General features: G+C 43.9%; 1 protein-coding gene across 1 annotated transcript in view; it reads right to left on the bottom strand.

The window, feature by feature from the left end:
* Positions 1–21,918, bottom strand: part of vps13d (vacuolar protein sorting 13 homolog D) — a 104,030-nt gene that overhangs the window by 19,908 nt on the left and 62,204 nt on the right. Inside the window, exons 42-64 of the mRNA XM_034235920.1 lie at positions 20,474–20,626; positions 19,845–19,980; positions 19,707–19,754; positions 17,958–18,108; positions 17,579–17,795; positions 17,245–17,492; positions 15,657–15,848; positions 15,415–15,541; positions 12,605–12,747; positions 12,383–12,513; positions 11,926–12,101; positions 11,682–11,805; positions 11,089–11,324; positions 10,900–11,002; positions 10,343–10,500; positions 10,124–10,232; positions 9,199–9,369; positions 7,437–7,541; positions 4,238–4,387; positions 3,550–3,699; positions 3,292–3,388; positions 3,054–3,202; positions 2,300–2,434 (exon numbers count right to left, since the gene is read on the bottom strand). Of these exons, the coding sequence (XP_034091811.1) occupies positions 2,300–2,434; positions 3,054–3,202; positions 3,292–3,388; positions 3,550–3,699; positions 4,238–4,387; positions 7,437–7,541; positions 9,199–9,369; positions 10,124–10,232; positions 10,343–10,500; positions 10,900–11,002; positions 11,089–11,324; positions 11,682–11,805; positions 11,926–12,101; positions 12,383–12,513; positions 12,605–12,747; positions 15,415–15,541; positions 15,657–15,848; positions 17,245–17,492; positions 17,579–17,795; positions 17,958–18,108; positions 19,707–19,754; positions 19,845–19,980; positions 20,474–20,626 (3,409 nt within the window). The remainder of the gene's footprint in view (positions 1–2,299; positions 2,435–3,053; positions 3,203–3,291; positions 3,389–3,549; positions 3,700–4,237; positions 4,388–7,436; positions 7,542–9,198; positions 9,370–10,123; positions 10,233–10,342; positions 10,501–10,899; positions 11,003–11,088; positions 11,325–11,681; positions 11,806–11,925; positions 12,102–12,382; positions 12,514–12,604; positions 12,748–15,414; positions 15,542–15,656; positions 15,849–17,244; positions 17,493–17,578; positions 17,796–17,957; positions 18,109–19,706; positions 19,755–19,844; positions 19,981–20,473; positions 20,627–21,918) is intronic.

Raw genomic sequence — 21,918 nt, 5'->3', positions numbered from 1 at the left:
ATAGAAATAAAATAGGGCAAGATTATGTAACAAGACCAGTATGCAAGCAATGCAGAGGAAGTAGAGTATATCAATGTAAACAATATATATATATACAGTACCAGTCAAAAGTTTGGACACACCTTCTCATTCAAAGGTTTTTATTTATTTTAATTATTAGTAAACAAAAAAGTGTTAAACAATCCAGAATATGATTTATATTTTTAGATTCTTCAAAGCAGCCTTGAGAACAGCTTTGCACATTCTTGGCTTCTCTCAGTCAGCTTCATGACGTCATCACCTGGAATGGTTTTCCAACAGTCTTGAAGGACTTCCCAGATGTGCTGAGCCCTTAATCGTCCCACAGAGGGGACATGTCCATTCTGCATTTGACCCATCCTAGTGTACGGAGCAGTGGGCTGCCATTATGTACGGCTCCCAGGGAGCAGTGTAGGGAACGGTGCCTTGGACACCTCGGTAGCACTTAGGCCCAATCCCAAACCATTCCCTCGACATTATCCCTCCGTGACGGAGTGAACTCCGTCTGTAGCCACACTCGCAGCTCAACGAGGCTCCCTCCTGTCAGATGGAGGGAGTAAATACAGCAGCAAGCTTTGGGACGGCCTCCCCTCTCTCCGGAAGGAAACAGGAAGTGCCGTAACTGTATCTAACAACGGTTTCAAATCAGCATCTCTTAGACAAAAAATGTTAATTAATAACTCAAATAAAACTCCAAACATCTTTCATTGTGTTACTTTTTTGTAAAGCTCTTTTAGTTTTAAATCTGATGTTTATAAGCTTCTTAGTTTTTGCAACAATCTGTAAATATACACAACTTTATAATAAAATGCACACATTTACCTTTTTCTAGACTAAACACAGGTATGATCCTCAGTTTAAAACATATGAGGTTATCATGAGGTTGTTAACATCGCAGTTTATCAGTGGATGTTTGCTGGAACTACTTGTTAACAGCTTGTTTCCTGACGGACACACACAGCGTGACTCCGGTCAGGTAGAGACCGGTCTCAAGTCAGCACCGATGCAGACTCGCTGTTTGAGGGCTTGATAGGCCACTCCCCCTCCACACCGCTCCACACTCGTTGCTTTGGAACAGCCCTTAATATGACGGACCCTCCGCGTGAACGCACAAACGGAGGGGTAGGGTGTAGGGGGCGGTTTGGGAATGGGCCTTTGTCTTTCCGGGACTTGAACCGGTGACCTTCCGGTTCCCAAGCCAAGTCCCTATGGACTTCGCCACCACCGCACCGCATTGGGTTGAGGTTGATTGTGGAGGCAAGGTCATCTGACGCAGCTCTCCATCACTTTCCTTCTTAGTCAAATAGAGTTCCAGGTGACGACCTCATGAAGCTGACTGAGAGAAGCCAAGAGTGAGCAAAGCTGTCATCAGGTCAAAAGGGGGCAACTCTGAAGAATCTAAAATAAAAATCATATTCTGGATTTTTTAACACTTTTTTGTTTACTACGTAGTTCCATATTTGTTCTTTCATAGTTTTGATGTCTTCAGTATAAATCAACAAAGTAGAAAACAATTTAAATAAACAAAAGCCATTGAATGCACTCCGCTCTGCATCAGCCAAACAGCTCGTTGCGCCCTCGCTGCGAGGGGGACCCAAGTTCCCATCAGCAAAAACACGTGGGTTTGCTGTCCTGGCTCCAGGATGGTGGAATGAGCTCCCCATTGACATCAGGACGGCAGAAAGCTTACACATCTTGCGGCGCAAACTGAAAACTCATCTCTTTCGACTCCACTTCGAGCGATAGAACTATTAACAAAGCACTTTTATACTAATAAAGGACTGGCTTACCTAAAGCCAGTTGAGTAGCACTTGAAATGTTTGGCTCTATGAAACCTGATGTACTTATATGATTCTGTTTTCTTCAAGGTTGTGTCTTCCTGGTCGAATGTACTTATTGTAAGTCGCTTTGGATAAAAGCGTCAGCTAAATGCAATGTCTGTAATGTAATGAGAAGGTGTGTCCAAACTTGTGACTGGTACTGTATATAAATACAATAAACTCAATGATTTATTTTCAGCATACCATAATAACCTAGTCATCTCTGACTCAAACCACCATTTCTATCAGCTGCTGTGCATGTAGTGCATGTAGCAGCTGATAGAAATGATCTTCACTTTATTTATCAAACATGGAGAATGGCTGGCCAACAAAGTCTCACAATGGATTGGATCGAGTTCTGCAGGAGGGGGGATCCCAGCAGTGTCACAGCTGCTGTAGTGCAATTGTGTAGTGAGACTCCCTGATAATGACTAATGGCTAATCATTTGAAATCAGCATACCTCTCTGAAGTGCTTGAGGATGTCGTTGATGAGGATCTCCTGGGTTTCATAGGGGTGCACTCTGGTGAAGGGGTACATGTTGATGACAGCGTCTTCAAAGCGGACCAGAGGAAAGCCCAGGGTGCCTTTCAGAGCCTACAGAGAACACACACAGCCTTATTCAAAACATGTGAGGAGAAGTGAAGTACAGTTACAGAGGGACATCAATCTGTTGAAGCTATTATAGCAGTTTTAAAATAATAAGTCTACTGCTGTTTAATCCCTAGAGATGTGTCAGGACAATCGGCCCCTCTATCTGCAGGCAGGCAGTGCCCGACATGAAGGGCACTGCCACTGAGGGCCCCTGCTGCTGACTGCTCTACCTGTCAGACACAGGAGGCAGTTTGGGCTCATGTGTGCGTTTAGAATCGTAATGTTGTGTAAAGGTGAAGCTTGCTGCTGATTCTCATGTTCAGAGAGTTTATTACCTGTCCTGTCTTAGTGCAGCTGGACGCTTTAGTCATCCTGCATAATGTTGCAAGTCCTCATACATAATGTTCTACTATTTTCACAATCATGACATATTTGTGTATATAATGTGCCTTTTAAGGTCAGTAGATATTTGGACATTCCAGACTGATGGGGAACAACATCTGAATGATGGCTTTTAACATGTTCATTGATATCATGTGTATACATTCTTCTGCACTCACAATGCATTATGATCACTAACGTTTCAACAGTACTGTGAGTAGAGATGAGTGTGTTGGGTTACCTTGAGGTCTGGAGGCAGCTTGTGAGAGGTAAACACGCTAAGTTTGACCTGGGGGAGGCTGATCTTCAGGTTCTCAAAGTAGTAGCGTTTGGGAGGTCCTGATTCCTCGTTGGGCTTCTCATAGATGTTTTCATCAAATGTTTCCAGCTCTGCATTCATTACAGCAACATAACATCATTACAACAAAGTGACTATGTTACTAACAGCATGAAACTAAGAAGATGAACTAATGACCCACCAGCCTCAGTCTGTCCGTATCCAAAGAAGCTGAGCAGCTTGAGCAGCAGCTTCTCCTCAATGATGACGGTGAAGCGGCGGGCCGTCACCATGAGGTGCTGTGAACACATCACGCTTACATCATCAGTCACCTGATTCTATCTACTGCTCACTGGCACACTACACATGCAAAAAAAACAGCTATCACCTGCTGAGGATCTGAAACAAGTCTAACTTCCTGTAGCACACTAACACAGCAGTAAAGGAATGTGGCCCTCACCTTGAACAGGTCCGTGAGCATGAGGCTGCTGGGAACCTTCACAGAGTTGACCTGCAGGGCAGGGCCGCTGTCGCTCACACTGCTGTCACTGCAGCTGGGCGTCACACACAGCATCACAGGCTGCGTGCTGCCCAGCAGCTGGTTGTCCACCTGAAGAGCACAACACACACACAGACTGTTCACACAACACTCACCACAGGCTGACATGCATCTTATGGTTTTTCTCTTAAATAAAGATTCCTCCTGCTGACTTACATCTGATAGTTGTTGTTTTAAAGAGTTTTGCTGTATCTAAAGTATGGTACAGGAGGAGAAAAGCTACGCACTGTAAGACAGATACATTCCTCAGACTTTTTCTTTATATAAATGGTTTGGCACTGACAGCAGGAGGTGTATGTCTGTGTTTGGACATCTGTTGTTTTTTCCATGGTGGAGCATTAGTGAGAGGTTTATGTTTTTGTATGGATAATATTTGTATATTGTGCTGTTAGATGATGATGGTGATGGTGAACACTTGTTGGTAGTTAATGGTGGTGAAGCTGCTGTTGAACAGAGAGGACTTCTGTTTACATCTGTTTCAGAACTGGCTGCACCTGTAAATGCTTTTGTATGAAATGTTGTTATACAAATAGATTTCAGCGTGAACATGTGGATAAATGTCCCAACAGTTGTGGGGCGGGGATGTCACCTGGATGTTCTGAATGCTGAGCTCCAACACCTCGTTAGCTGCAGTGCGGGTGAAGTGGACATCTATCCCGGACAGCGTGGTGAACACCAGCTCCTCTGGGACCTTGTTGACCAGAGATACCCCTACACCCTCCTCCAGGTTCACCAACACCTGAGAATGAAGAGCAATAAGAGGGCTACCTGATACCTCACACACAGTCTGCGCTGATCATAACAAGATCTACACACAGGCCTGATTTATTTGTATGTATAGTGAACGCAACGCTGCGCAAATGTGGGTCTGCCTCACACAGGGGGACTGTCTGTCTACATGATGTTGCCTGCCGACATGGCCACTGTCATACAGATCGTACTTCAAAGCCCTCGATTGGTCTCTGTGTGTCATTCAAACTCGGGAGGGAGGGTGTGTGTATGTGTGGCGCGAGCGAGCGAGAGAGAGAGAGCGCGCACCGGTAAGCCTACTTGTATTGTTGTTGTTAGCATCTGGTGCTAGCTAGCTGCTCTAACGGATATAAGGAGCTGTTTCAACAACAAGATGGAGGGAGAGTCCTCTGCTGTCAGACTGAGAGGCTCTGATAACGTCAGCTCGGGTGAGATAAAGGACTCTGAGTGTTTGGATGGTTAACTTTAGTCCAAGTTGTCCCAGTGTGTCCAGTGGCGGTTCTAGACCATTTTTACTGGGGGGGCCAGGCTGGGGCCAGTTATTTCATGAGAGGGGCACAATAAATAGCGGGTTAACAAGACAAAGACAGTATAAAGTAATTGTGTAATTCCTATTCCAATCCCAAAAAACTATTTTCCATCTTCTCCACCCTCTTGGACCCCCCCAAAGCCCCTTCCCTCTCCTCCCTTCTGCCAAGCGACTTTGTTAACCACTTTAAAAAAAAGGTTGATGATATTCGCTCTTCTTTTTCTGACTCGCCTTTACTCACCGCTGGGTCACCAGACCCTCCTTCCACCAACACACTTACCTCCTTTTCCCCTCTCTCTCCAAGTGAGGTTCTTACCCTCATTACCTCTGCCCGCCCTACCACCTGTCCTCTGGACCCTATCCCTTCAAACCTCCTTCAGACTATCGCTCCTGATATTCTACCGTTTCTCTCCCATTTCATCAACACTTCTCTAACTTCTGGTCACTTTCCAAACAGTCTCAAGGAGGCAAGAGTAAACCCTCTCCTAAAGAAACCCACTCTCAACCCGTCTGATGTTATAAACTACAGGCCTGTCTCTCTCCTCCCGTTCCTGTCTAAATCACTTGAACGCGCTGTCTTTAAACAACTCTCCTGTTATCTCCATCAGAATAACCTTCTGGATCCGCACCAGTCTGGTTTCAAGGCAGGTCACTCCACAGAAACTGCTCTCCTTGCTGTCTCTGAGGAACTGCACACTGCTAAAGCAGCCTCCCTCTCCTCTGTCATCATCCTTCTGGACCTGTCTGCTGCATTCAACACGGTGAATCATCAGATCCTCCTTCGCACTCTCCAAGAACTTGGAGTTTCAGGCTCTGCACTTTCCCTCCTCACCTCATACCTCAAAGACCGTACCTACAGGGTAACTTGGAGAGGGTCCGAGTCCGACCCTTGTCAATTAACTACAGGGGTCCCTCAGGGCTCTGTTCTTGGTCCCCTCCTCTTCTCCCTGTACACAAACTCGCTCTGATCTGTCATTAGCCTGCATGGTTTTTGATACCACTGCTACGCTGATGACACCCAATTAATTCTGCCCTTTCCCCGCTCAGAGACCCAGGTCGTTGCACGCATCTCTGCTTGTCTAGCTGACATCTCTCAGTGGATGTCTGATCATCACCTCAAGCTCAACCTTGACAAGACTGAACTGCTTTTCCTTCCGGGAAAAGATTGTCCCACTCTTGACCTGACAATCAACATTGGCACCTCAGTTGTTTCCCCGACTCAGACTGCAAGGAATCTGGGTGTGACCCTAGATAACAAACTGTCCTTCACAGCAAACATCGCTGCTACAACCCGCTGCTGCAGATACACGCTTTACAACATCAGGAGGATACGTCCCCAGCTGACACAGAAAGCGACGCAGGTTCTGGCCCAGTCTCTCGTCATCTCACGCCTAGACTACTGCAACTCCCTCCTGGCTGGTCTACCTGCATGTGCCATCCGACCTCTGCAGCTCATCCAGAATGCAGCGGCTCGTCTGGTCTTCAACCTTCCTAAATTCTCCCACACCACGCCGCTCCTCCGCTCCCTTCACTGGCTTCCGGTAACTGCTAGAATCCACTTCAAGACACTGGTACTAGCTTACCATGCTGTGAATGGATCTGGCCCTTCCTACATCCAGGACATGGTTAAACTGTATCAGCAAAAACACGTGGGTTTGCTATCCTGGCTCCAAAATGGTGGAATGAGCTCCCCATTGAAATCAGGACAGCAGAAAGCCTGCACATCTTCCGGCGCAGACTGAAAAGTCATCTCTTTCGATTCCACTTGGAGCGATAGAATTACTAACAAAGCACTTATATACTAATAAAGGACTGGCTTATCTAAAGCCAGTTGAGTAGCACTTGAAATGTTTGGCTCTATGAAACCTGATGTACTTATATGATTCTGTTTTCTTCAAGTTTGTATCTTGTTGGTCAAACGCACTTATTGTAAGTCGCTTTGGATACAAGCGTCAGCTAAATGCAATGTAATGTCATTTAAAATAAACATAAAATACAGTAATTGGTGTTTATTTTATTTTATTTAGATTATTTGTTTTAGTAACTTTAAGTGACAATTTAATTAAAAATCATAAACAGTATTTGTTTTTATAAGGTAATGAACAGTTTAATCTCCACCCGCTACAGGGGGGTTCCTAGTCAGTGTTACGGGGGCACAGGCCCCTGTTGGCCAGTGTGAGTGGGTCTCAAACGGTTTGAGAGCTTTGATTCAGAACAGCTGCAGTGAGCAGAGGCTGTTCAGCTGGGGGCGGAGCTTTGATGAGCGAGTAGTGAAAACACTTCCGCGTACTATACCCTCCTCGCTCTCGTCTCTAGTAGTAGATTTAAAGTATAGGGCTATCACTATGGGCAGCAACGCTGTAAATATTGACAAATAAATCCAGCAAAATGGCACAAAAAATGGCTGGGTGTATAATTCCCGGCCTGACTTATTGTCCCAGTCCGACCCCGTCTACACATGATAAGAAATGTGGTGATGATGTCGGGGACAATCAGTGGTCAGCGTTACCTCCAGCTCCTGCTCAGGCTCCTTCTTCTTCACCTCCCCCTTCCCCCGGTCCTGCTCTGTGCTGGGGGAGCTGCGGATCATTCTCCTCTGGTTAAAGTCACTGATCTACAAACAGACACAGAAACTGAAGTGAAGAGGTCCAAACCACTGGAAATAAAACTTAGATGTTAACAGAGCATTTTTAGCTGAGGAAGATAACAACTGTGATATATAGAAGCAGGGGTAAGCAATACATTCTTCTACAATCAGTTAACAGCATTACACTAATTAGCGTTCGCTACGTGCTGAATATGACACAGCACTCATTGACAGTAACAAAGAAAAGCGATGTTTTAGTGAACTTCATTAGTGAAACTCAGTGACCGGCTAGTATAGTGCAGTGGTTCCCAAACGTTTTCTGCAGGGCCCCCCCCCCCCCGACACACGTTCTTTAGCTTCCAAACTCCACTGGAATTTATTTTAAACATTCCAATTCAGAAAACTGCAACTTCTTATTTACAAAACAAAATGAATAATAAAGTGACAAATCACCTTCACATTGGAGTTATTAAATACTTAGGGTTGGGATCGTTTGAATTTTTTTTTTTCTCAATTTAGTTTTTATTATATAAAAACATTACAACAACAGCTGTGCACGTACATAACAACCCAGACAAAATAAACAATGCAATACAGCTATAGATACAAATACAGAAATAATGTAAAATAAAATAAGAAAGCAGGGTCACATTCTCATTTGACCATTTGTCAGAACAGTTCCTCTTACTCAATCAGTCAGTATTCCTTGTCGCTGGTTTGAATCTTTAACATTGACCATTTCTCTTCATATTGTGTTTCATGCAGTCTCAGTCGATATGTCATTTTTTCCATTAAATGAATTTCCACCACAATCTCCATCCACTGTTCCACAGTAGGAGGATGTAGTGAACATTTCCCTCTGTAAAATTGCCCAGATAGAGTACCATGTAGTACATAGGAACCTCATATCTCAGTATCTTTTGCAAAACCTTGTGTACCGATTCCCAGAACTTAAGTATGTTTTGGCATTTCCAAAATATGTGTCAATGGTTGGCCTCTGATTCTCCACATTCTCTCCGGCACAGAGGATTTGTATTTAAGTATTTACTCTGAATCTTAGGTGTGATAAAAAAATCTGTATTCCCTCCATATCCGTGAATTGGTGGATGATCGATGTATCTTCCACATGTTTTACCAATCATCATCTGAAATGGTTGTGTTCAATTCTGTTTCCCATTTTCCTTTTATATATTTAGTTGAATGTTTATTTGAGGACAATACTTTGTATAGAGCAGTTATGGTTCTGATTTTGGTTTCTTTGTAGAGGTGGTACCAAAAAAGTACCAATTTCGATTGGCTGGGCGATTTGCAAACCACGCCCCGTAAAAAAAGTTTTTTGAAGCCGCCATTGTATTTGCTGGCATTAGCATTATTGGCATTAGCATTAGCCCCACGCACCAACGGAGAGAGACTAACTTATGGCAACACAAAAACATGGGAGCGGTGGAGAAAAGGAGGTGTCGGCGTTCTGGCGATTTACTCGGAAGGCTTCAGTAGAAGCTGCTGGGAGTCCCAGCAGCTTCTACTGAAGCCAGTCCCCAACTTAGTGCCGGCACTAAGTACGGCAAAGTACTTGGTGTGAAAGCGGCTATTGGCCCTTAAATACTCAACACAAGAGTGGAGGAAAAAGGTCAGCTAGTTGAATTTATGAATGAAGGGATTAGCCAAAATAAAACATCCTGACCTGTAGGACACGTGTTGGTCCGTCTGGCAGCACCTGGACTGACAGCACACCAGAACCCGGCCTCATCTTCTGGTTGATGAACTGCTGCTCAGGGCCAGGAGCCTGCAGCCCTGAGTCTGGTCCCAGCACTACCTCTGCTCCATCATACAAACCTGACAGCCCACACTTCACCTGAAGAACAAATCAAACATCAACTAAAATCACAGACATCAGTCTCAGGACTCTGAACCTCCCAGTGCAAAGAGGAGAGCAATTCATAGACTCTTCAGTGATTCATGCCTTTACTGGGAACTAAGTACTTATTAAAGCTATCATTGCAGTACAGTGAAGGTGCTTTACAATGAGTTAGAGAAGTAACATACTTCAGGAATGTTCATATGTTCACATCGTAATAAATGTAGCGGTGAGCCCAATCATTTTGGGGGACTGCGCAGCCCCTACATTGCTTTGTGGGAAAGTGTGCCCCTGGTGTTTTACCCGTTAATCAAAGAGGGGCTCAGTCTGGAGGGACTTGGCCTTGGAACCGAAGGCTCGATTGTTCACGTCCCGATCGGACAAAAAAAAACCGAGCGTGGACTGATAGCTGGAGAGGTGCCAGTTCACCTCCTAAGCAACTGCAAACCCCCAACTGCTACCTGGCGCTGGACCGACTGGCTGCCTCTTCACTCGGTGCTCCTCTCCAGATGCATGTGCATGTGTGCACCTATATACCTGTGTGTATTAAAAAAAAACTGCATGTGTGTATTTGTAATGTGTGTGTATTAAAAAATAACTGCATGTGTGTATTTGTACTCCGTGTATAAAACAGAGTGGAAAACTGAATTTCACCATAGGGGGTTTAATGAAGTTTAATCTTCTTCTTCTTCTTCTTTCATGCATCAAAATTCCAAACCAAAGACATATAAACACAGCTTGGTGTCCCCACCTGCACCACCAGCCGGGGAAGGCCACAGGTCAGCATGCCTGAGCTGAAGAACCAGGTCTGGGTGGTGCTGCGGCGAGAGTCTGGCCTCCTCAGCATCAGCGGCTCGAAACTGGGAGAGAAAAGACAGGATGGGAGTGTTCGCTGATACATTTCCTCACAGTTTATGGTGAATGGTCAATGAGAGTCACATCTGCTGTGCTGATCCCACACAGTACACACCTGTTGTCACTGACAGCTGCCAGCCCTGCGATGTCCAGCACCAAAGAGGAGTCCAGGGGGCGTGGCTGTGCAGGCTTGCTCTGCGGGGGGGACGAGCCCTCATGGCACAGCATGCCGGTCCCCGTCATCCTCCACAGCTGAGAGCGCTTCCCTGGCTCCTGCACAGCCATCACAGTTACAACAGTTACAGTTACAGTGCTTGTTGTTCAAATCGTTACTTTGTGTTACTTTCTTCATGGGCTGCAACTGGGGGGGAACTTGATTACCGGATTCCTCTCACTAAGGCTTACCCAGAGCTGCACATGCACTATGACATCACAGCATACACACACTGTGTGTTTATTGGGACTGATCCATGGCAGACAAAAAAAGTGTAACCCTAATCAACCTGGGATCACAACTACATTAGGCTGTGAGTGAATGATTCCTTTGTCACTGCCTTGCTGATCGGCACTTGGATTCTCTGTATTAGTTGTCCCTCTAAACTTGCATGCTGTTTTTCCCCTCACCCTGACCCTAGCCTGTGCAGTGTGGGTCACCTGACATGAAAACAGTACCTTCTTTTTCAGGATGACCCTTTGAGTCTTAGTGTCCACGTCGAGGACCAGTTCAGCACAGCTCACCAGACGCTTCTTCCCAACAGGCCTCTTCTCCACTTTCCTGCAACAACAAGATGATGCCTTTAACGTTTTAATATAGAGAAACATAAAGATATATGGTGATGTCATTAGTCAGTCAGGTCATACGGTGAGAAGGTGTGCGTGGCAGCGATGTAGATGAAGTTCTCGTAGTAAAGCTTGTTGTACTCTCTGAAGAAGTTCATGTCTGCAGTGACCTCTGAGGATCCCGCCCCCTTCACGGTCAGAGTGAGGTAGGGGGGCAGGGTGGGCTCGTCACAGGCGTAGTCCAGCACGCAGTCCGCCTTCACCTCAGTGTGCAGGCGGACGTCCGCCACACCATGCTGCCAGCACTGGATTGGAACCTGAAGGGATGAAACAACGAAATCTGTTCAATTTACTTATTAAAAAAGGGATAGACCCAATAACCACTTCCAAGATGTTTAATTCCTGGAATCGCATGCCTCTAACAATCAATTCATTTTATGTCCTACTGACTTTTGCATGTGTGAAGTTGCATAAACACCATGTTTATCATGTTTCAATTTGTTTGGGACCAAAGGCATGCGGGAGACAAAAAAACACTCAAGCATGTGATGCTGCTAAACCTGGAGGCCCCTTGTTTGTTACTTAATAATGAAACGTAAAAAATTGGTCTTAAAATGGTCAGGAGTAGAGCTCGTAGAGTTCATGCTACTTAAGCTGCCTGCCCAATGGCTTACTTCAGAGATGTTATCGATGCGGAAAGGTGGAGGCAGCTGGTCCGTGTCAGAGAAGGAGATCTGGTACGTGGCCCCCTTCAGGGTGATCTCTGTCCGCAGGAAGAAACAGCTTCCCAGTGTGTCCCTGTTCAAAACAACATCCACTTCAAATTCTTCATTTCAATTTCCACACAACCTGAGATGGTGGAATATATATATATTTGTATTAAATCTGTGTGTTCTGGAGAGTGTAAATGTAGCTCACCTCATGTTGACGTGAAAGGACTTTGGTTTGTTGACCTCGAAGCCTCCTGACCAGGTGCAGTTGGGGGTGTCCATGAGGCGCACACACAGCAGCTGGTCGTAGTCATTGCGTGGCCAGTGGAAGACAACGCTGGAGCCCGGCAGGGTGGAGATGTAACCCTCTGGGTTAGCCGCACCCTAAAACAAAAGTATTCTTCAATGACTCCTGTCATACTGGACCTACTGTCCGCCTTGTAGGAGAAACTGGAGGAAGGCATGGGCTGTGTATAACAGTTGAATGAAGCCACCATGACATCATCTATCGCTTTGTGGATTTCTTTAACTTTCTGCATTTTGGCAGTGGCCATCTTGTATTTTTACAACAAGAAGTGTATCTCACTCTCTCTCACTCACTGTGTGAAGTGTTTGAGCATTTGCCACTAAGCTACCTGAACCTTCTTTCTGGATTTATTCCTCACCTTTCCTCTTGCAAACTCTCTCTGAGCGAAGGCCAGTTTGTGTGTAGAGCGGTTATCCAGGAGGTAGCGCGGGGCAAAGGTCACTATGTGTGTGTCCCTGTAGCGTCCTTTTCCTTTCCGCACACTGATGCCTGAGTGGATCAGACAGGGAACATTGAATGCCCGACAGACATTTGTATTGCTCATGTGACAACTGAGACATTAGGTAATATACAAACTTGCCTATGTTATAGATGAGGCCAGGCCTGTTCCCATGCTGGATGACCTTTACTGCCCTGACTCCACTGCCTCCGTCCAGGGAGAAGCCCTGGCACCAGCCTGGAACTCCGTCTGGGTGGATCCCTTTACCGATCCGCATTGTGCACCTGTGATCAAGATACAGGGTTCTTACACCTTTTCCAAAGTCAAATTCAAGCACTTTTCAAGCATTTTCAAGGTGCATTTTCCAGCTTTTCAAGCATCTTACAGCTGTTGTAAATTACATATTTATATACACATACTCAAATGATTATTTCCCTACCTCACATTAAATCAGATGTTCTTTATGCTATAAACAAACAAATGTGTGTTTCGTGATAGCCTTCTACACGAGGATGACAAATTAAAGAAAAGAAAACTAAGTTTAATATTTCAAAATGAGTGATCTGTACGTAGACTGAGCATCCCATATAACCTGGCTGAGCCAATATACAACAATCAGCCAAATAACTTTTCAATACATTATTGATTACTATTTTTGAGGTACTTTTAGGTTGGCACTGGCAGTCAAGTCAAGTCAGAGGTACATGGTGTACTTCTACTCCACTACAGTTCAGAGGTACATGGTGTACCTTTACTCCACTACATGTATTTAATCCCTTCAGTTACTTCACAGATGTGGATGGTGTGAAATATAACCAAGTGTTGAATCAGACTTTAGTTCCACCTGGAGTAAATCCACAAGCTACCCTGCAGTATACAAAGTCATTCAAACTAGCTGCACCTTTACCAGCTTTGAGAACACTTTCATGATCAATCATTATAAAACACATCATATATATTATTCTGAAATGGACCAATCTGCACAACGACTACTTTTACTGTCGCTACTTTCACTAGATTTTGATGAGAATACTTTTCTACTTTTACTTGAGGAACATTTTGAATGCAGGACTTTTACTGTAACAGAGTATTCCTACACTCTGGTACTTCTACTTTTGCTAAGTACAAGATCTGAGTACTTATAATTTCACTACAAGATCTGAGTACTTATAATTTCACTACAAGATCTGAGTACTTGTACTTTTACTCAAGTACAAGATCTGAGTACTTATTCCACCTCTGGTAGTGTATTAGTCTGAACTGTAGCCACAAAATCACGCAGAGCTGCATACAAATAGACTCACAATGGTAACAAGTAGAAAATAATATTTACAAATGTGTACAATGATTTGTAGGTGATGCTGACTACTCAAAAAACCTGACTTATACAAAGGAAGACTGTGTTCATTCTACAATTACATGGGATTAAAGCAACATGTAGTTTTACTTGTATAATACTTCCATTTTATATAAAAGACAGTTTGTTTTCATCTGTTTTCAAATAAACAAAGTATTGGCTTTCAGAATATTAAACTTGTTTCGGCAAATTCAGATGATAAATACAACTTTGAAGCTTCGGCATAATTACAAGCAGAGAACGGACTAATGTAACATCACAGCAAGCATAACAACAGCCGGTGTTTCTTGTAAGTATTTCCCCGGTACACAAACGCAAAAATACACAAACACACTCGCGAGCTTCCCCCAGACCAGTAATACAAACGAAAATGTGTCTTCGGGTCAATGTGACTGATTTCGATAGAGCAAGTTACATTTGGTTTAGGCACGAAACATACTACCAGTAGAAATACATTGCTTTCAAAATCGCTCTGTCGAATCAATAGATTATATTTCGTGACTATAACACGAAATGCCGTGAGTGCTTCATCCTCTGAACACCGCAGAATGGCGACTGTAACGCACATAACACGCTCCTCTGAAATGATTGTCCCCTGCAATTATTATTATCCCTCAATCGAGTTCGCTATTCAGCTCGCTAACGTTAGCTTCAACAAACGTAACATGCAACGTTAGCCTAATCTAAAATGCTCTACTACGGCGTACCTTTCATGGCTCGTCAGCGCAGACTCTTGCATCGTTATTTGTTGCAAACTTTGCAGGAGGCTACTCGTGGGCTTGACCCTCGTCTTAGCCATGGCTTGTATTTGTCTTCTGCTAGCCAACGCTCGTTGAAACTGCAACCTCCTGGCACACAGTCATCTATCACTCGTAACACAAACACTTGCAGGTCGCGCGCATAGCGCGGGAAGGTGCAGCGGAGCTGTTTTATGTAGAAGCGAAGCAATTATTTTCTTTTAATCTAAAAAGCGAACTATTCAGTCAGACAGCAATTTATTGTAAAAGTAAAGCATTTACATTTTCAAGCACTTTATCTCAATTTCAAGCACCATTCCCAAAATTCAAGCACTTTCCCAACCTTGAAAACACCACGTCAAATTTCAAGCATTTTCAAGGATTTCAAGCACCCGTACGAACCCTGAAGATAGACGGGGAGAATGGAATTACTGCCTGGTGGTTATAATGTATGTCTCCGCAGGTCACTCCAGTTTACTTCCATTGTCATCACATATTTCATCCTATCAATATATCTGTGTAAATTGTAAATCATTTGAATATGAATTCATGAGTTATGGTTAAAACACATGTTTTGTGAGGTCACATTGAAAATCATGACTCACTCATCTCGAGTCAAATTGGATGTTGCTCCTTGAGAAATTGCCTTTATAGGAAGTGGGCCTGACAACCTGAAACATACAGTACTGCCTCTGGCCACTGAACCGTACAAACAGAAGGTAGGGATGTAAGGAGAATTTAGAGCAGCTCATCCAACTATCACTAAGTTAGGGACTCTCTCAGTGCACATGCCGAAGGATGTCTGTCACTACCTCAGGCAGCAGGCAGGTCAGACCCTGTCTCTGACACACACTTACATCGCAGGCTGCTCCTTGTCAGTGTAGCAGAACAGCAGTGGGCTGAGGCTCCGGGCCAGCTCGTGCTCCTCAAACTGGCCTGCAGCATCAGCTTTGCCGTTGTCCTGACGGAAAATTAACGGCAGGCCTAAGGAAGGAAAACAGTTTTAGGGAATGATAACAGAGACGCTTGTTCTTTAAGCAATGGCTGGTTTGTTTTGTAAAATGTAAAACTGTAGTTTATATTGTTAATGAAACATTACCAGTCTTGTTGATAAGCCAGTAGGGGGCAGAGATTAGGATCTTCAGAGCCCCCTGTGCTCGCAGGATGATGCGGATGGTGAGGCAGAGCAGATGTTTGTTGGTGTCATACAGCCTCATGCGCACCACATAGTTCTGAGTACCAGGGGGAATGAGCAGCTCTTTGCACACAGGGAAGCTCTCCAGCAGGACTCCTGAAGGACAGACATGAACAGCAGTGTTCAGAGTGAAAGAGTGCAAAGGTATATGTGACCTGCTCCATCGAAATCAGTCGCATTGACCCGAAGACACATTTTGAGTTGTATACACTGTTGGAAAGAGGATATTCCTAGCTTTCAAATGATATCAGGATTGTTTTTGTACTCCAAATATTAAGCAAAATATGTCACATTATATAATGACTTTCACCGAGTCATCATTTTGAGAAAAAGGCCTTCAAAGTTTTCTCTTCTCTGGAATCCATCGATCTGATTGATTATTAGTGGAGCAAATGATCAAAATACTACGGAGGGAAGATATTTTCGTTTGGATTACTGGTCTGGGGGAAGTGTGTGTTGTGTGTGTGTATACGTGTGTGTGTGTTTGTGTAATTTTGTGTTTGTGTGTATTGTGTTTGTTTCCCGGGGAAAACCCTCACGAGAAACACCGGCTGTTGTTATGCCTGCTGTGACGTTAAGTTACTCCTGTTAACATGTAATCTCTTTGCGCCTATACTACTGGCCATACGGTAGTCTAGGTTGCCCTCTTGAGGCTGTGAAACGCATGTGCAGTTAGTCTGTGTCGACCTGGAGCATGAGGTCCACTGTTCGTTAATGGCTCTGTATTGGTGTTATGCACGTTGATTGACCAAGTTAACAGAAGATAAACGTCGTGTTTATTTGTAGTAGACTAACAACTCCGTTCTCTGCTTGTAATTATGCCGAAGCTTCAAAGTTGTATTTATCATCTGAATTTGCCGAAACAAGTTTAATATTCTGAAAGCTAAGACTTTGTTTAATTGAAATCAGATGAAAACAAACTGTAACGGACCCTGCCGTGTTATCTATGATTACTATACTCTTACATTCATAATGTCAGCGGGAGGGAGGGGGAGCTGCGCTGTGGAAGAGCAGATTGCAACTGTGTGAGTTTGGAAATAAAAGTTTCATATTCTGAAAGCCAAGACTTTGTTTGTTTAAAATCAAACAAAACACCCGAACCCCGAAAAACAATTTTTTTACACAAATCCACATTTATTTTGAAATGAGCCGTTGCGACTTCCGACTGATTTCGATAGAGCGGGTCACATATTTGCAATATATATATATATATACACCGCTTTATAATAAAAAAGATTACTGGCCACTAACTCTTAGACGATTCAAATACTGAAATAAATCTAGATGTGTATTTTAGTAAATAGTAATTTATAATTTTTTTCCATTTCTATCTTTAATATTTTATGCATGCCTCTTAATTAATATTTTGCTATTTTTGGCTCTTCACTTTTGCTGTAACAATATCAATTTCCCCTCTGTGTGACAAATAAAGGTATTATGATTCTAAAGGAGGCAAAAACAGCCAGTGACTGACGACAGGGCGGGCGCTGACCTAGCTCCATGTTCTGAGAGGTGTCGGCAGGGTGAAGCACTGCCTCTTTCCCCGGCTTCAGGGAGCCTCTGATGGATGTTCCCTTGATGAAGTAGTTGAGGTCACAGGGCAACAGGTTGGCCAACACCATGGTGGGCAGCAGGTAGATGGTGTGGCCTGGCTGTCGATAGATCTCCTTTGCACTGCCAGCAACCCTCTTGGCCGGCTGCTGCTCCGGATAGTTCTCCTTTTTGATGACCACACAAAATCTGCGAGATGCAGAGAAATTAGGCAAACAGTGCCATTTAAAAGGGAGACAAACCAGAGAACAACATCTGTGACTGACTGTACACACCTGAAGTCACGCTTGAGGCTGTCGTCAAAGTCTGCTGACTGACAGTCCCTCTTACTGCTGCTGATCTCCCCGGGCCGCTCCACGCTGGTCCAGTGGATGGGAACCTTACAGAAGAACACGCCCAGGCCTTTGGGCCGGGCCTGCAGACGCCAGGACGTGAGGTGGAGGGGCACCGCCAATGCCTGGCCGGGGAGGATAGGAGGCAGCACCACTGGCTCTGGAAACACAGGGACACAGCTGGCTGCATTAATGTGACCCACATGGTAAAAACATGAATTTGCAAGATTAACAAGAAAAAGTAAAAAAGAAAATAAAGAATTCTGTGTGATAAAGTGCAATAAAGTGCCCTAGTTGTGAATGGTAAAAGAGAGAGTTTTACTGTCAGGAGCAGAGGGGCTGTCCAGGCGGACCTCCATAGGAACATCCAGCCGGTTCTTCACCATGAGGGACGAGCGGACAGTGATCACCTTCCTGGCACTGCCCTCCATAGTGATGGAGAACACCACTCTGACTGGAGGCAGGGCAGAGAACTGGGGGATGGGGGGTCACACAGATAAAGTCACCGTCAGGGTTCAATTCATATGGAGCTTCAGTGGGGATCCAACTAATGAAGCCATCTTACACTCAACCAGGCGTCTGCATGAGTTATTATTATTACTGGGGACATTCTGTTTTCATTCATTTGACTAATATCAATGTGATGGTAATAAGTGCTCAGGTATTAGGTAATAAGCTCCTTAATAACATTGTTATTGTTGTTATTTTTGACTGTATAAGTGTTAGTAACAGTCTTATAAACAGTGTTTTAAAAAGCATTACATTGTTGATCAACAAACTTGCCTTTTTATTCGCTGTTTGTTTCTTTATTCAGATTATAGGAGTTGTTTGGTTTGATGGTGTAAAGTGAGCATCACAGCTGCTTACAGATTAGTGTAAATGGTATTTTTCTTTTTGAACCAAACATACTCCGCACGACAGGGTCAACAATGCTCTCTCAGAGCCCCGGACAGTCAGTACAGGAGCCCCTCAACGACTGCACTAGAATCCACCCCAAGAACCATATAATCAAATCCTCCGATGATACAGCCATCCTTGGCTTAATGCACAAAGGCTTACCACTCTGAATAGAGAGATTTGTGCAATGGTGTGATGTTAACCATCTTGTGCTGAATGTGAAGAAGACTGAGGAGGTGGTGTTGGACCCAAAGGCAGTGGGTGAACTTAGGCCGGTGGTTATCCACAATGAACCCATAGCTCAGGTCAGCTCCTATGAGTACCTTGGTGTTCATATAGATAGTACACTCAGCTGGAGGGTCCATGTAGAGGGTCTGTGCTCTAGACTTCAACAGCGGTTGTATTTTGCGTACACTCAGGGCTTACGGAGTCGAGCAGAAGTTCATGTTATTGGTTTATCATGCAGTGTTGGAGAGCACCATACGATATGGTATCATGAGCAGTCCATTATTAGACAGGCACAACAAACCGTGTCTGATCCCCCCCACATGCTCCACCCAGAATTCCAGCTCCTTCCTTCTGGTAGAAGATGCAGGGTTCCCAAGAGCAGGCTGAAGCTCTAGAAGCACTCGTTCCTGCCTCTGTCCATTAAGCTGCTCAACACTCACATGTGATGTAATACTCATGTTGGCCATGAGGGGTGCAATAGGTCGCCTGCGTCAGTAGGTGCGTCTGTGTATTGTGTTTGTGCAAACGGTGTATGAGTGATGATATGTGTGTGTATTTTAATGTTTACTATGTTTGTATATGTACATGTATGTGGAATTGCAGGACGGAGTCCAGAACACATTTCCTTACGGGAACAATAAAGTAAACTGAAAACTCATCTCTTTCGACTCCACTTCGAGCGTTAGAACTACTAACAAAGCACTTATATACTAATAAAGGACTGGCTTACCTAAAGCCAGTTGAGTAGCACTTGAAATGTTTTGCTCTATGAAACCTGATGTACTTATATGATTCTGTTTTCTTCAAGGTTGTATTTTGTTGGTCGAACGCACTTATTGTAAGTCACTTTGGATAAAAGCGTCAGCTAAATGCAATGTAATGTAATGTAATGTATATCGAATAGTATTGTACTGTGCTTGTATAAAAATAAAGTAGTGTGACTCACATAAACATGCGGGTGGATGATGTTGGTTCTGCTAATAGGACTGCCAACCTGTGAAACAGTAGAGGAGAAACACATCAAACTCCACGGCAATTTGTCATTAACGCTAAAGGTGAAAAACTGTTTCTGAGTGGTGCTCACAGTGTTGGAGGAGCTGTTTCTGTCCGGAGCTGCATAACGGAAGAACACGCCCACTTTGTCCACGGACACCGGCTTCACCTGCTCCCACCCACACACCCGCACCACCAGCTGGTGAAGCTTCAGCTCATGAGTTTGTCTGCAGAGGGCATAATCACATTTTCACTCACTCATTGATACTAGATACAGTTTTATATGAAAAGGGTAGCAAGCCAAGCCAAAGCACAGCATAGCACGGAACAACAATTACACCTAACATCAACCCACCATTCAGGGTCTATGCAGTGTTTAAGTGTCATTACTCTAACAGGTAACATCCACACACATGTGCAGAGGATAACAACTTACACACACATCATTACATAGATCATTTCTTTTCATAACCTGGGATTAATTTAAGCAGTCATATTGACTTTGATAACATGAAATTCAAAGAGAAGTCTGAAAGCATAAATAAACTTTATACCAAAGAGTGACAGTATGCACATTCTTGATGCATACCATCAATTCATAGCAACATTTCAGACAGCCTGTCAAGACAGTTGTTCTGAGTTGAATGTCCAAACCAATCAACAGTTTGATAAAAGAGTTCATGTTTGTTTAATAAAATGTACTGTGAATCAGAGGTGTACCTGTGGCGGAGTTTCTCGCGGACTTCGAACTCAAAGGGGACCTCCTCCCCAGGCAGCACCTCCCTCCACTGGCTCACATTGTGGGTGTCATCAGTTCCCGGGCCGTGAACGTCTGAGATGGAGTCTGCACTGCTGCTGTGAGACAGCGCCACCCTGTAGAACATGTGGAGAGCTTTACAAGGAGACATTGTTCTGAGATCCACCCTGAAGTTGAAGTTGTGTGCTGTGGAGAACCCTGTCACTTACACAATGTAAACATTAATAATTGCCCTAACAATATGATGTCATATTTGGCTTCATATCGTCACAAATGTGACATTATGTTAATGTTCCTATGTTATCAAATTTGCTATGCACATTTAGTATCAACAGGGTTTCCTTTTCTTATAATTGTGATTTATGGTATAAGAGGGTATATGCAGGAATCCTGAAGTCAGATGTAAGACCTTTTAAGACCTTTTGAAGATCCTTTCCATACATTTTAAGACCTCATCGCCACTTGGAGTTTTAACCGGTTACCTTGGCGACACACTTTACCTCACATTGACTACATACAGTATTGATTGTCCTTCCTCCTTATCTTCTAACCATTTGGACGAAGACTTGAATTTCCCCATAACGATGTTGTTTAACAACCGGCGTAAACGGGCCTCCGCGCTATCAAGCAGTGAGCGTGCGACGTCCTGTTCAGATGACGTCAAACCCAACGGGATGCCATCAATAAACTACACAGAATCACACTACACACCTACGCAATGATTACATTCAGGCACACTGTAGAATACAACCTCTTTGGACCATTTATATACCATACAAAATGTAATACCTTGGAAAATGCCGTTTAATACTTTTTAATAGCCTTCATTTTCGCTAAATTGATTGATCAACTTTTAATACTTTTTAAGACCCTGCGGACACCATGTATAAGAATATTTTAGATCAGGGGTGTCAAACTCATTTGAGTGCAGGTTCCACAGACAGTCGAATCTGATCTCAAGTGGGCCAGACCAGTAAAATCATAACAAAATAACCACAACTCCAAATTGTTCCCTTTGTTTTGAGGCAAAAAATTACATTCTGGAAATGTTCACATTTAATGAACTATCTTTTTACAAATTGAATTATTTAACATTAATTTTCACATCTGTGTAATCCTTAACCACCGGAACTGAAACGCTACACCATACAAACTAAAGTAGGATCTATTAAAGAAGAAGGTTATCCCCCTGCCTCGTAAATGTACAACATTTATACATACAAATACATACAATTTGTGAAAATTGCAGTTAAGATCTTCTCTACAATTGTTTCCTAAAATTCATTACGCAGGCCGGTTTGGATCCTCTGGCGGGCCGTTTGTTTGACACACCTGTTCTAGACAGAAGCACCCAGGTCCAAGTGAGTGCACCTTGAGTTTGATCCTGGGATACTTGTTCTGATCTGCT

The sequence above is a fragment of the Gymnodraco acuticeps genome, unplaced genomic scaffold (assembly GCF_902827175.1).
Source record: "Gymnodraco acuticeps unplaced genomic scaffold, fGymAcu1.1, whole genome shotgun sequence".
NCBI lineage: Eukaryota > Metazoa > Chordata > Actinopteri > Perciformes > Bathydraconidae > Gymnodraco > Gymnodraco acuticeps.
The sequence above is the reverse complement of the archived record's forward strand: the minus strand, read 5'-3'. Positions and strand labels throughout refer to the sequence as shown.